At 36.8% G+C, this 14,096-nt stretch overlaps 1 protein-coding gene across 1 annotated transcript; it reads left to right on the top strand.

The window, feature by feature from the left end:
- The first annotated feature begins 8,407 nt into the window (after nucleotides 1-8,407).
- On the top strand, nucleotides 8,408-13,685 carry gnat2 (guanine nucleotide binding protein (G protein), alpha transducing activity polypeptide 2). The gene is made up of 9 exons (XM_042003676.1): nucleotides 8,408-8,513; nucleotides 11,234-11,276; nucleotides 11,655-11,796; nucleotides 11,924-12,081; nucleotides 12,225-12,353; nucleotides 12,440-12,569; nucleotides 12,656-12,809; nucleotides 12,971-13,182; nucleotides 13,620-13,685. The coding sequence occupies exons 1-8, from the start codon at nucleotides 8,408-8,410 to the stop codon at nucleotides 13,159-13,161; spliced, it is 1,053 nt and encodes a 350-aa protein (XP_041859610.1). The 3' UTR covers nucleotides 13,162-13,182; nucleotides 13,620-13,685.
- The last annotated feature ends 411 nt before the right edge of the window (nucleotides 13,686-14,096 follow it).

Below are 14,096 nucleotides of genomic sequence, written 5' to 3'. Positions count from 1 at the left end.
GCATGACATCAAATAAATTAGAATAAAGAAGGCATTTGACCTTCAAGAATCAATAAGCTTCTATCTTTGTCTCTATTACATTTTTTTTTCCAGGTTAAACTGCTGTTATCACTTATTGTCAGGATGTCCAATAACAGGCTGTAAATCCTCCATATGATCCAAAATTCTGCAGCAAGAATATTGCTCCAGTTTCAGCTTCATATCTTCACAAGCTTCATGTGTCATCATGGGACATCAAATCCTTTTCCTCAAACATAAAGCTTTTGATGACAAAGGTCTATCAAATCTTAACCCTTTAATGTGCTGTTCAACCGTCTGGTAGAACAAATGTTTATTACTAAAGTGTGTGGAATCAAACTTGATTGAACTATCTTCCACATATTATGATTAATGCAAAAAGTCATGGTATGTTATGTTTAATTTTATACAGTTACTCTATCGCATTTCTAAACTTTTAAAATAAGTAAAACCTTAACTATTTAATGTGGGAGAATGTTTTGTTATTATTTCCTTTAAAAATGGAACAATGTAAAGAATCAATTTCCTTTGCTTTGTTGCCGCTAAAGAGTTAAAGACCTAATGATATATATTTTTTTTTCCAACAGTCTGAAGGCTGATTTCCTGGAGTTTCTAAAAGTATAATAGGAGGCAGAGCCTTCAGCTATTAGGCTCCTCTTCTGTGAAAGCTCCTAAATTGGATGCAGACATCCTCTGTATTGATGCAGCCTACTATTACTTCTGCTCTAGATCCCAAGACCCCCCAACCTCGAAGTGCACACCAAAAACTAGCCCATTCAAACAACAGCCAGTGCCTGACAATAAACCATCTTTCATCTTGTATCATGTAAATGGTTTGTTTTTAAAGTACATTTTTATGCTTCCTGCACCACGCTGTAATGCCTTTGATGTTTGATGTAAAACACTTTGAACTGTCTTGTACATGAAATGTGTTTTACAAAGAACCGGTTAAAATAAATGCCACGCCTAATAAATCTAACACAAATAAATATGTCAAAAAGTGGTTGTCAATCAATGAACTTTGAAAAAATAAGAAAAGAAAAGAAGAAAAAAGAGAAAAGGTAGTACCCATGTGAGTTCTCCTGTGTCTGTGCCTGATCTGTTTGAAGGCCCTGGAAAAATGCTGGTTGCTGATTCTGTGCCTAATTTCAGCCTTGACCCATTTTATTCAGGGAATGCAAAAAAAAGGAACCCACTCATGAACCTAAAAAAGATTAAAATTAATAAATGCAAAAACATTTGCAGCTATTACTAAGACTACTAGAGCTAATAGTAATAAACAAGATGAAGAAAATTCAAGTACATCTGTTGTTTGTATTACAATGAAAGTACTTCTCACATTTCTATCAATTTTTCTTTTGTTTTCTCTTTAAAAGCTCCAATTTGTGAAAATGAAGCAAGTAGAAAAATAAAGTAAACAATGCTTCAATTACAACTTTCGACACACACACACACACACACACACACACACACACACACACACACACACACACACACACACACACACACACACACACACACATTCACACCACACACAAACACACACGCACATAACAAAGCAAAAAAAAAAAAAAAAAAAAAATACTGAGAAACACAAAATTGGTAAAAGCATCAACAACAGTTTCTAAAGACCACAGTGTTTAGACCAAGTGTCTGTAAGTAAAGGAAGTTCAGGACTTCTTGTGTAAGCAGTAGGCGAGAGTCTCTACAGTTTGTTAAAATCTTTACTCAAATGTCCAGAAAATGCATGAAAGAGATGCAAACACAAAGCAAAATACAAAACAAAACATAAGAATAAAAACAACAGCAAACAAATATACAAAAAACAAACAAAAACAAACAAACAAGCAAACAAAGACACAACAACAACAAAAACATCAACAATCCATACAGCAGTTCAGACCTTTGCGGCTGTGGGGCTCTGGCGCCCTCTAGTGGTGAAAGACAGAAATGAAGCTGACTGAAGAAAACCCTGTAAGATTACCCAGCCCAGAAAACAAAGTCAAAAACATGTTATTTTTTTCCAGGTTTATTTACATGTTGTCTTTTATAATTCAGTTAAAATCACAGGCAACAGCAGCTGAAAATGTAAAAACTTGTTGTAAACTAAAGTCCAGTGTGTATGTTTTCACCAACGTTTTTAACCAGTTTTCCAAGCAGAACTTCTCGTGTGAATTCAAATTATCTTAAAGACCAAGTTTTAAATGGATTAAAGTCAAGCCCCTAACCCGACCATTAAAGATCATTGACCTTCTTATGTTCAGTGTCAATATCGAGCTGGAAAGTGATCTACCTGCCAACCTTCATCTGTCTAATGACAGGCAGCATTTCTTTCTTCATGTGTTTTGGTGTACTTGTCAGCATCAGTTTTCTTTAATCCTGTGACAGCTCCCCAGATTCTCCTAATCAGAAGCCCCCCTCCAATAACATAAATTCTCCACATAATTCAACAACAGCAGGGATGATGCATTTTGCAACAAAAATTCATTTTGCTGAAACCCCATTAGATTACATGGACTGGTCCGTCTCACTGGCCTCTTGGCAGTTTCCCTGATCATTATTTCCGTAAGTAGTCAGTGGTACCACACATTTCTCCCTTCTTCACAATAATTTACATAGAAGTTAGTGGGATTTAATGCATTTTATATAATTTATCTGACTTGTGAAGAAAGGGTTTTTATCTGAACATCTAAACATGTATCCATAGCAGGTGTTTTTCAACAATTAATCAGTTTTTTTAAAAAGGTTGTTTTGGCTACTAAGTTGAGGCTTATAACAAGTAATTGATATTTTATTTTCAAATTCCAGGGCTGAATGTGACAATAAAAGATTTTTATGGTTTGCAATGATTTTATTTATTGTCACTAAGCTGCTTAGTAGCTTGAGATCAATGCAGTCTAGAGAAAACAGAGACCAAATAAGAGTTTATAAATTATTTCTTAATGTGATGTTTATCTCTGTAGCTAATGGTGATTCTAAATCTAATATTTATCTAAATAAAAAAATGTTTAGAAGAAGTGAGAGAAAGATTATTGTAGTGTTTTTTCTTGTGCAGTGTGTGAATGTGGTGGAGTCCACAGTAGACTGTAGATCCACTCTCTGAATGTGTATCATGACTTCTGCTCCTGACCTTTGTTAATCCCTCTTCAGCTGCAGGAAAATATACACTGACCTTGGACACATCGCTGCCTTTTCACCTACAAACACAGACTAATACATGACGCTATTGACAAAGGAATTAGTAGGAGGAGCCTGCATGCATCATCAAACCAGAGACACATATTTGATGGAAAAGCTCATAACATGAGGCTGTCTTGTCTCGCTGTACACACATTCTCTGTTGGGACCGGGTCAGACTTCAGGCAAGTCAGTCCAGTTCTGGTACCTTCAGCATATGTTGCTCTAAAGTCTTCATGTTCTCATCACAGAACACTGATGAGCATAACCAAGGGGGGGACTGCTACAACCACATGGTATCACAGAGCCAGGCTGTTGAACTTGTTGTTGAAAACATGCTGGATGGTCCTTTTGTCTTCAGCCTGGAACATATGATGCCCAAATCTTCTAAAAAAAAAAAAAAAAAAACATCTGGAAGATCTCTGTATGATGGTAAAACTGTAAGATGGGAAGCCAGTAAACCCAGAGAAGTTTATTCCACCTCTGGATAGTGGCTATGACTTTGGATGCAGTGCCATCTGAGGGATCAAAGATAGCTGGTAACCAGCTCAGTTTTACAGCTTTGCACTTTGTAGACTAAAATTCCTGCAGATTCTTTAAATCTTTTTCACATTAGAAGTAGAAATATAAAAATCCTTTTAAATCCATTTCTTCTGGAAACATTGTGTAGGATAAATGCTAGCGTCATCATGCAAACCTGCTTACAATGTTCACTGTAACTCAGTTTTTAGAAAGTATTATTATTTTACAATATGCAGTACATACTAATTTGCTAATAGGATTAAAAAGATATAAAAGTACATACAAGAATAAACACTTTCTTTTTATTATCTTATTTCTTATAGTTTCATGATTAAAACTGGTAGTTCTCAGATACTGAACACTAGCTGAATGAATGCAATCACACAGCATCAAGTATATTTTTGATAATCTTTGTAAAAATCATAATTTAAATTCAAACACTTGGTTGTATGACCAGCTTATTTTGTGTAAGAATAATTAGTACTGCAGAATATATTCTCACAAAAGCCATGCCTCACCACTTAAAGCTCATCTAGTAATTTTGCAGCTGGCTGGAAAAGCTTTCAGACTACATCCACACGAGCTTATCAGCGGGTGGGAACCTCCTGTAATGGACCCAATGTGCCAGTGACTGTAACCTCCTCTGTATCCATCAAAGATTAATGATCTGTTAGGCTTTCATTGAAGTTTTAGAAGCACAGGACTGACATCACAAGGACTTTGATCAGATAAATTATCTCTTGCTTCTTTGTTTGCTTGATTATGTGCTCAAATGGCTTCTACAGTCCAACCTCACTGAAGGAAAATCATCATTTGGCTGCTTAAAAACGGCTTTAATCTAAGTAGAAATGATCTATATTGATTGTGTTGTTGATAAAAGCATTTGTAATGTTCTATCCTGGCCTGTTTGGGTAAATTAATGGGAGATTTTTTCACTATGACGTAACATGGTGCGATCCACTCGCTCAGGTTGATCTGAGGCTCTGTGAGTAATCTCGTCAACAGATCAGAGACACAGAGGCTGAGCATAAAGTGGAGCTACACCAACCACAGTCTAATGGGATTGGCCACCATCACTTGATATGCTACAGCGATTAGCCTGCTTGGAAGCGTTCGGGGAATTAGGCTGCAAGCACCAGGCCCTATGCAATTAGCAGAACATGATGGCTACAGAGAGATGTGAGCAAAGTACTCAGTATCTCAGGGCACAGCTGAGTGAGTCTAAACTGAGCCAAGAAAGTGCTGCATATTTGTTTTCATATATTGTGAATATGTTGTGTCTGACTAATGAGCAAATGCAAAGCTTCTTTTTTTTATTAAAGTTTATCTTAATTTCAGATTTGTAAAGTTTGTTGGGTTTAATCCTACAAGCCATAACCTACTTTTTGCTCAAGCAGCATTATAACTTTAAACAAGGATTTGGATATCTTACAACTGGATTTATTTGTAGAGGTATAACTTACTGAAGATGTTTTTCCTCCTATATTAACCAGTGTGCACGTGTCACACTTCTTCTCTTTGAAATGTTCAACTCTGTCAATCCTTTAGCTGCCTGCTGAGCCTATTTGACCCTGACGTCACTACACTAGCTCTTAGACTGCCTGGTTAAAGAAATGATCCAAGTTCTGTTCAGTCTGCTTCACTCAATCTAAACCCACTGAGATGGCTGTTCATATATGCAAACAGAAGAAAGTTTACAACGAGCCTTCCTGAAATCCAGTTATTCATGCCTACTTTATTGGATGTTGAAGATACGTGTAGAGTCCAGCAGCTGTTGGGTGATCAAAATTTGTTGCTGCTGAATTTGCTGCTGAAGTTAAACACAAACACACTTGCACTCACCCAATAACGCAGCTGTGTAACACTGAACTCTAAGACAAATTGCAATGACTCACTAAAAAAGAAGAACATCACTTAAATTACACATGTGAAATACTCCATTGGTCATAATCTGGCTGCCACATGAGAAACGCTGAGGTGGTATTAATATTCATATGCTGGAGGTTTCCTGGTGTGTTGAACATATGAAAATATTTCTGTTTTCATACTGTAACACTCATGGATAAACCACTGGCCTTGCTGATTTTACAGTACAACATTTTGCTTCACATTTTAACTAAAATGTTATTAGAAATATTATCAAATTTCTTTAATTGAAGCACTGAGCAGGTTACAGCTGTTGAATCTTTGTAATTATCTTATGAAACATGTTCAAAATATAGAAATTCATTGTTATTTTAACATTTTTTCCTTTTCTATTCACTTCGCGCCTACACTGAGCTCCACTTCAGTCAGATTTTTATTAACAAAGAAATAAAACTATGCCAGTTATGTTTTTCCCTGTAATACTACTTTAAATAATATACAAATTCAGCTGATGAAGAATTCAGAAATCCTAATAATTTCCTTTAAAATCCTTTTAATTTCTTTATTTCAGTAATGCCTCTTCTTACAACAGAGCCGTGCTTTTATAATCCATGGAGATTGTTGTTTAACTTTTTCTTCGTTAAATGAATAAAAAAGCCAACTGTAACAGTTTTTTCTCACAGATGCAGTTTGCCAAAGCTAAGATAAGAAATGTTGTTGTTTACTTCTTTTTATCTTTAAATGGTGGAGCTTTTACTTGCGCTTATGGTTCAAAATGTTTGCTGGGATTTCTGTTTTTAATGCAGCAAGGCAAGAGTTCCTGATGATGACAGTAATTTAACAATGTTTGTTGCAAAATTTACCCAGAATGTTTTATTCTAAATCTTTTTATTAATCCACAAGCTTTTGATGATAAAAACCTCTTTTTAAAACTCAGATAAACAGAGAAACATGATTATTAAACTGTCTGTCTGTCTTGATGTGATTCTTACTTTTTCCTCTCTGGATGCCATTTCTAATATCAAATCATTTTTATTTTATTTCACACCTCTGGCTAGTTAACCAAATTATGAAGAGGTGTTCACCAAAGCTGTTTTTCAGTGTGTTGCAACAAAAATAAGCATTAAAAATAAAAATAATAATCTGTTTTTGCATTTAATATATTCACTGTAGCAGGTGATATGTTTTGCTTGCACACTTTCTAGACTATGACACCACATAAACTTAATGATGACTTCAGCCTAAAATGATTTTAGGATAAAAATTATTAAGCTAAATTAGCCTCAGATACTTAATTAGATCTCAAATTAATTTATTGTGTTTTTATTAATGACTGACACTATGAGATTATTAAAACGATTAGATCCTTTATATTTAAGTCAGACTACCTGTCAGTGGCCTTGTGTACAGTATATCACAAGCCTGAACTTGTGCACTTTAAAATCTCTGATAAATTTAATGTGTTAAAACTCATAAGGGTCGACTGTCATTACAGGCAGGCAAGTAAGAAATGTGATTATTTTTATCCTTCATAACTTGGAAACCACACAGGTTCACAGGTGGAAATCAAGGTATTGGAAGCAATTTTGTGTTGTTACATACCAACTCAGACACTACATTCTTTTATTTATGATTTTATACTATTTTCATTTAAATGCAGAGTACTGTAATAAGTTGAACAATGTTTAAGCAACATGTGTACAGCAGAAACCTGTCATCTGACAGAATTAGTAATCTTATGTCCAATATTTCAGTTTAAGTCATTCAGCATGGGGGGCAGGAACCAAACAGACCTGAAGACAATGTTCACTGACTTTACAAACCCAACAAGGCTACTCACAAAGCAGCAGTAAGGAACAACATGAGGACTGCACTTTACAGAACAGCCCCACCTCAAAATATCTGCTCAGACTTGAATATGATTTTGGGCATTTGAAGTTTGTCAGATCCAATTCAAATTGATACAGTTTAGGTGTTTAGGAGAAACACATTAAGGTCATACTATTACTGAGACCCCACCAAAATGCAAAGTGCAGTGACAGTCGCTTTATTTAGCAGGTACCAAACCACCTGGGATTTAAAGGTCTTAACAGTAAGAAGTTTAAAAGGCCTTAATGCCTCTATCCTGCTTGTCCATGTGACGGATGCTAAAGTCAACAGTCAAGCAGGCAGGAAATTCAGTTTAGATGAAAAAGTAACACCAGCATGCTTTAAAAACACATTAATCTAAAAGGGCAATCCTCTGATCCCTGACAGATCAAAAGTAAAAGCAAAACAATCACACAAGGATATCCTCCAGCTCTGTAAATACAGAGCTGTGCATTGTCTTTCCTGTGTATGTGTGCTATGTAAAATTAGAGTAATTAAACATCATATGCATACTCTTTGCACTTGTATTTCCACACCAAGTCACATCAAGTCATTCAAGACCAAACAACTACTGATATCAAAAACTTTCACTGTGCTCAAGTATGTGAAAGTGTTAATTTCTCCTTTCATTTACATTATGCACTACAGCCCTCATTAGACTAAATGGATTGACTAACCAATCAGGAAGAGGTCCCTCCTAAGTCAGGGTTTAAGCACTTGGAATTAAGATGTGCATCTCTGTAGGTGAGAGCTGGTAAATTCATTTGATCCTTGAGGGCACCCTCATCTAATCAAAACAGTGTCAGAAGACTCAGGCCCCTCCTTCTCAATCCCATTCCACTCAGAAATCGCCTTTCAGCACGATTAGTGCTGTGCTTGAATTCTCTGCAGGTGCTACAGGGGAACCGTCAAAATTTCCATTCTTGAGGATCTTGAGTTTGCGGAGCAGGAAATCATGGGTGCAGGAGCCAGCGCTGAAGACAAAAAGTCTAAGGAGTTGGAGAAACAACTCCAGGAAGATGCTGACAAGGAGTCCAAAACTGTCAAGCTGTTACTGCTTGGTAAGTGTCTTCTTTATCTGTTCTGTTAGACCAAATCTGCTCTTTGTCTCTGGCTGCAGGTGATACTCCAACTGATAAGCTTAAGTTTTAAAAGACTCACTACAAACTAATCTTTAATTCTCTTATCAACCTGACAAAACAAAGATTTCTGTAGAGGATGCTGAGTAGAATAGAAGATTTGAGCCAAGAGTCAACAGGTGTGACAACTAGTGCTAAGTCTGGTGACTGAAGATACAGGTTATTGTCATAATTAACTCCCCCAGATTTTCATCAGATAAATGTCATAGTCTGAGTTTATTTACTTCTTTTCTGTTTAGTCATTACATTTCTGCCCTGGGCCCTCTGAGGTGGTCCACACATCTGTACCAAATTATGAAGATGTGAGATAACAAACTACTCACTGGATTTACAGGCTGTGCAAACGAACTGCTTTTGGATAAAATTAGTTTATTAGAAAGACATTGGGGCTGTTTAGGATTATTTGTGATAGGACAGTTTAAGAGAGATCAATTTGGGTGTAGAGAATTTAATCCACAGATCTAAGATAAAGCTCAAATTTATAAAAGGGTAAGACCTCAAAGATCTTCAAAGAACATTTTAACATTATAGAACAATTTCAAAGCTTTGGGAAGGGATTTAAGGTCTACTAATTAGACACAAGAAAATATCACACAGCTTGAGTTTCAGATAAAAAGCTGTGTGGTGTTCTGAGTTATTAAAAAGTGGGTAAAACTTTTAGTTGCTCAGTAGCAGGTGACTTTTCAGTTCTAACGGAAGGACGTAGGTTCTTAAAAGATCATTGCCTTTAGTCTAAATGAATCACGGCCTGACAGTGATATGTCAATCCGATTAGCTAACTGGTTTAGTGCAGATCTACTTGCTGAGGTCTTTGTTGACCCTCTACCTGCACATAATGTTGATTTTTTTTTCTTAATATAGATATCACAACAGGGCTGCTGCATTCATAAGGAAAATCAAATAGCTGATACGTAATTATTTAGTAATAGATTCCAAATTAGTTCGTGGTTTAGGATTTTTTTTAATCACTTAATCATATTAACTTTCCTTCTGTGGCCAAAACACTATTCAGAGAATGTCTTCTTCCATGAGTAGCTGCTTCTTCTGCAGACTACTGAATCATGGATAAAGACAGTAATAAGTGTACATGTGAAGATATAAAGAGGAGACCCCTTGTATTGACTGAGGGACATTATGATAGAATCAGAGACGAGAAGCCCAAGCAAATGTGTGGAATAAATGGATGTTTTAGATGATCCCATATTTGAGCACTTCTTCACTATATCTCCACCAAGAAATTATGTAAAAGGGGCTGTTTATTTAAAAAGAACTTTAAAATTGTTCAACAGAAAAATCTACCCTTAGATATCAATTAAATAACATTTTAAGAATAAAACAAAACAAAACATTGCAAACTAAAATGTTCCATTTCACAGTTTTTTTTCACATTGTTTGAAAAAAGTCGTGTCTTTGCAGCCTAAACTCCTCTGACTTCCTATAGAAACAAATGTCCACACTCTGCAGCTCCACTTCAAAGCCCAAACTTCATGTCACTACAAGATCTAAAGCCACATTTGTGAAGAAAAAAAAAACTTGACTCAAATAGGGGATGAAGGCCTCATTAGGTGTTGGTAGTGTTGTTGTGCCATCTTTATTACCAGAAATGAGCAAAGCATACTTGTTATTGGCTTATTAATGACTCCCAGAGGGAGAAAACCCGGAGGTTCTCTTTTAGAAAGCTGGATGAAGTCTTTAAATGCTCAGCAGTAAGTCTGCGGATGGAGCTTAATGTGGCTCAAGTGAGAGCAAAGCAGCCAGCTTTGACCACTCTATGACGCGATAAACTCCTTTTGGCCTGAGTTAGCTTTCAGTGCTGCAGAGAGTCTGATCTGCCTGGGAGCTTTTCTTCAGCCAGCACATCCAATTCTGTCACTTAAATTATGTGCTTAACCCACGTTGCACATGCACAGTGCTTATCTTGTTCAAATGAAAAGCATGTTTCTAGATTGCTTTTCAGAGTCAGTTTTCATGCAAATGTCCAGAGATGTCCATCATGAATGTTCAGAAGTATTTCAAGCTGTGGGAAACCAAATCAGACCACTTTGTAGATCAGCAAGAAAGAAATCCCTGAATTTTCTTGTTATAAAGTGGGGGGATTATGTTGCTGCAAGTTACAGAACTTGGAAGATCCTCCATTAAGGCAGAGCATGAAACTGAGAACAACAAATTTACAGATCAGCTGAAGCTGTGTTTCCATTAACAGATACAAAGCCAGACAACTCCATATTGTCTTACTTTTAATTTTCAATAATATATTAGCATATTTATATTTTATATTCCATATGTTTGTACAAAATGAGTTGAAGTTACTTCTGTGTGCAGAAGACCTTGCTATAGCACATGCTACATGCTGTTCAACTGTCTGCTCACATACAGTAATTGTGGCAAAAAACAGAAATAAATCTGAAGTTAAGGATGTTGACTAACCTTGACACAGGTGCCATAAGATGACAATCAGTATAATGTGACTTGGTACAAAGTAACATAACTAAATGTCAGTTTTGTTTTCATGGAATGACAGTAGAAAGTTTAAAATATCCAAATTAATAAGCAGAAATCAAAGCAATATACATCTGTATTTTCTGCTCTGAAAGTGGTGTCAGAGTTTGTTTGTTAGCTAACCTTTGTCTTTTCTCTTATAGGTGCTGGTGAGTCAGGGAAAAGCACCATTGTAAAACAAATGAAGTAAGTATTGAACAGTAATGAAAATGTTATGTTTTCGTTTGTTTTGTGTGTGTGTGTAAATGTGTGTGAGATATTGTTTAGATTTCATGCACTGACTGATTTGTCAGTGCTTGTGGGAAACAATCCACATGGTGGCACTGTGAGCATAAGATCAACTAGATGTGTTCGCTGCATAGACTCCAAATCGAGGCAAAGACCTTTTTTAAATTATTATTTTGAGGATCATATGACCACAAAGATAACTCAGTTACTTTGTAGTCTGTTTACAGTTAAAATGTGACAATTTAAAGTTTGACAAAGTTTGACAATAAAAGTTTGACAATTTTTTAAATATATATATTTTTTTTATCCTCTCTTCATTCTTCAACTTGCACACAGGATTCTTCATCAAGGTGGTTACACAAAAGAAGAGCAACTGGAGTTTAGAGCAGTCATCTATGGCAACATCCTGCAGTCTGCTCTAGCTATCATTAGAGGCATGGAGATGCTTGCCATTGATTTCGGCTCACCATCTTCACAGGTCTTACATTGCACTTAACAGATGAACACCAGACACTTTGAGTTCATTCTCTCTTACTAAATATCACACTACAAACAGTACTATGTCAGCGTTGATGGAACTTTGTTTTGTGTGAATGAAACCACAGGAGAATGGACAGAAGTTGCAGAACTTGTCAGACTCCATTGAAGAAGGCACAATGCCCCCTGAGCTGGCTGATGTCATTCAGAAGCTGTGGAAAGACTCTGGTGTGCAGGCCGCCTTTGAGAGAGCTGCTGAGTACCAGCTTAATGACTCTGCTGGCTAGTAAGTTTGAATCATCCACTGGAACTCATACAAAACTCAGTTTACAAAAAAGAAAAGAAAGTTGTGACTAATTCAGTATCTACTTATAAAGAAAATTTAAAAATTAAACTTAACTGTTGTATTGTTTGTTCTGACATCAATAGCTACCTCAGTGAAATGGACAGAATCTGCAAGTCAGACTATCTCCCCACTGAGCAGGATGTGCTGCGATCTCGAGTCAAAACAACTGGTATCATCGAAGAACAGTTCTCCTGCAAAGAGTTGCACTTCAGGTGAGCAATAAGTGAACTGATTAGCACTCTATCACTGTGGCATCCAGACACTTACAGAGATTGGTCTTACTTTCTGTGGTGAACAGGATGTTTGATGTGGGTGGCCAGAGGTCAGAGAGAAAGAAGTGGATCCATTGTTTCGAGGGTGTAACCTGCATCATCTTCTGTGGAGCTCTCAGTGCATACGACATGGTGCTCGTAGAGGATGATGAAGTTGTAAGTTTGGACACATGCCATGCGATTATGACCCAAAAATACAACATGGCAGTGAGTATGTTAACACTCATCTCTGATCTTTTCAGAACCGCATGCACGAGTCCCTCCATCTATTCAACAGTATCTGCAACCACCGATTCTTTGCACTGACTTCCATCGTGCTTTTCCTCAACAAGAAGGATCTCTTTGAAGAGAAGATCAAGAAAGTCCATCTGAGTATCTGCTTCCCAGACTATGATGGTAAAAGCAATTGATGCTCCATTAACACTTCAGGGTTTTATCTTCTGTACACTGAACTATAGAAAGTTTGTTGTAGTAGAAGAACAGAGCAGAAGGGCATTGTCAGGTGTAAAATTAACATCTTTTCTCAAAAAGTTCTTCACCCGTTTGATTTTTTTTAGGTCCCAACACATATGATGATGCCAGCAACTACATCAAGACACAGTTCTTGGACCTGAACATGAAGAAGGGTCAAAAAGAAATCTACTCCCACTTGACCTGTGCCACAGACACAAAGAACGTTGAGATTGTGTTCAACGCCGTGACAGACATCATCATCAAAGAAAACCTTAAAGATTGCGGTCTTTTCTAAACATCTCCAGAGAGCAGAGAGGTAAGACGCTACCACCCCACATCACTTCCAGGGTGTGTGTTGATACAGAGTAATAAGACCCAGATGAAGCAGACCCCTGCCAATGTAATTTTACACTCCAACAGCAACTCATTTCTGGTCATCCTTTGTTGCCAAGCAACAAGGTATGTCCATAACAAAGTAAATACGAAGTAACACCGTTTTAACCTTTTGGGACTGCCGAGGAAGACAAAGATAACGAGAGGAATGAGGCAATCTCTGTGTAGACTAAAAGTACCTTCCTCTAAACATGCAGACCAATCTCACGTTTCATTTAGGAATACACTGAACCTGTAAGTGAAGCAGCCTTCCACGAAGAACAATGTCACCCTGTAAAGCGAAAAGAAAAGATTTGACTTGCAATTTCTGAAGATTATTTGAACACATTTCACTCATGTTTTACCTTCTCTACTTTGCAGAATGTCTTTTCCAACCTTAACCCCTCACATATTGGCATTAACTAAGAAATGTACTGATGGAGCACAGAGGATCCTCAGACTATTGTGTTTATGCCATCACCTCCATGCCAAGTCCTGGTCCTTGAATGCTCCCATAGCACGTCACCATCTCCTACAGTACATCCCTGCAACACACTGCATGTCCAGCTGGGCAGAAACAACCATCAAATCATCATATTACCATTGTGAACTTACAGCTCTCTACAAGATACAGTCTCACATCTAAAGATTTGAAGGTATGACGATGAAATAGCTGCTCCTTCGATCCTCAGAGCATTTTGTTGACTGCTGTGTTGTGAGTTATATTTGCTCTTAAAGCCAAGCTCTGTAAAATGACCAAAGCAATCTGGGAAAATATAAATATAATTTCTGAATAGAGACATTGAAATCTTGTTTTTGTTTTTGTGTACAGTAGTCTCTGTGGTCTTGATACTTAAA

This window comes from Melanotaenia boesemani, chromosome 13 (genome assembly GCF_017639745.1).
Source record: "Melanotaenia boesemani isolate fMelBoe1 chromosome 13, fMelBoe1.pri, whole genome shotgun sequence".
Taxonomy (NCBI): Eukaryota; Metazoa; Chordata; class Actinopteri; order Atheriniformes; family Melanotaeniidae; genus Melanotaenia; species Melanotaenia boesemani.
This window is presented reverse-complemented; position numbering and strand designations above follow the sequence as displayed.

Coding starts and splice junctions, on each gene's coding strand:
- gnat2 (XM_042003676.1), top strand. CDS start 8,408: ATGGGTGCAGGAGCCAGCGCTGAAGACAAAAAGTCTAAGGAGTTGGAG. Junction 11,797..11,923: donor TCGGCTCACCATCTTCACAG/GTCTTACATTGC, acceptor ATGAAACCACAG/GAGAATGGACAGAAGTTGCA. Junction 12,354..12,439: donor TGCAAAGAGTTGCACTTCAG/GTGAGCAATAAG, acceptor TGTGGTGAACAG/GATGTTTGATGTGGGTGGCC.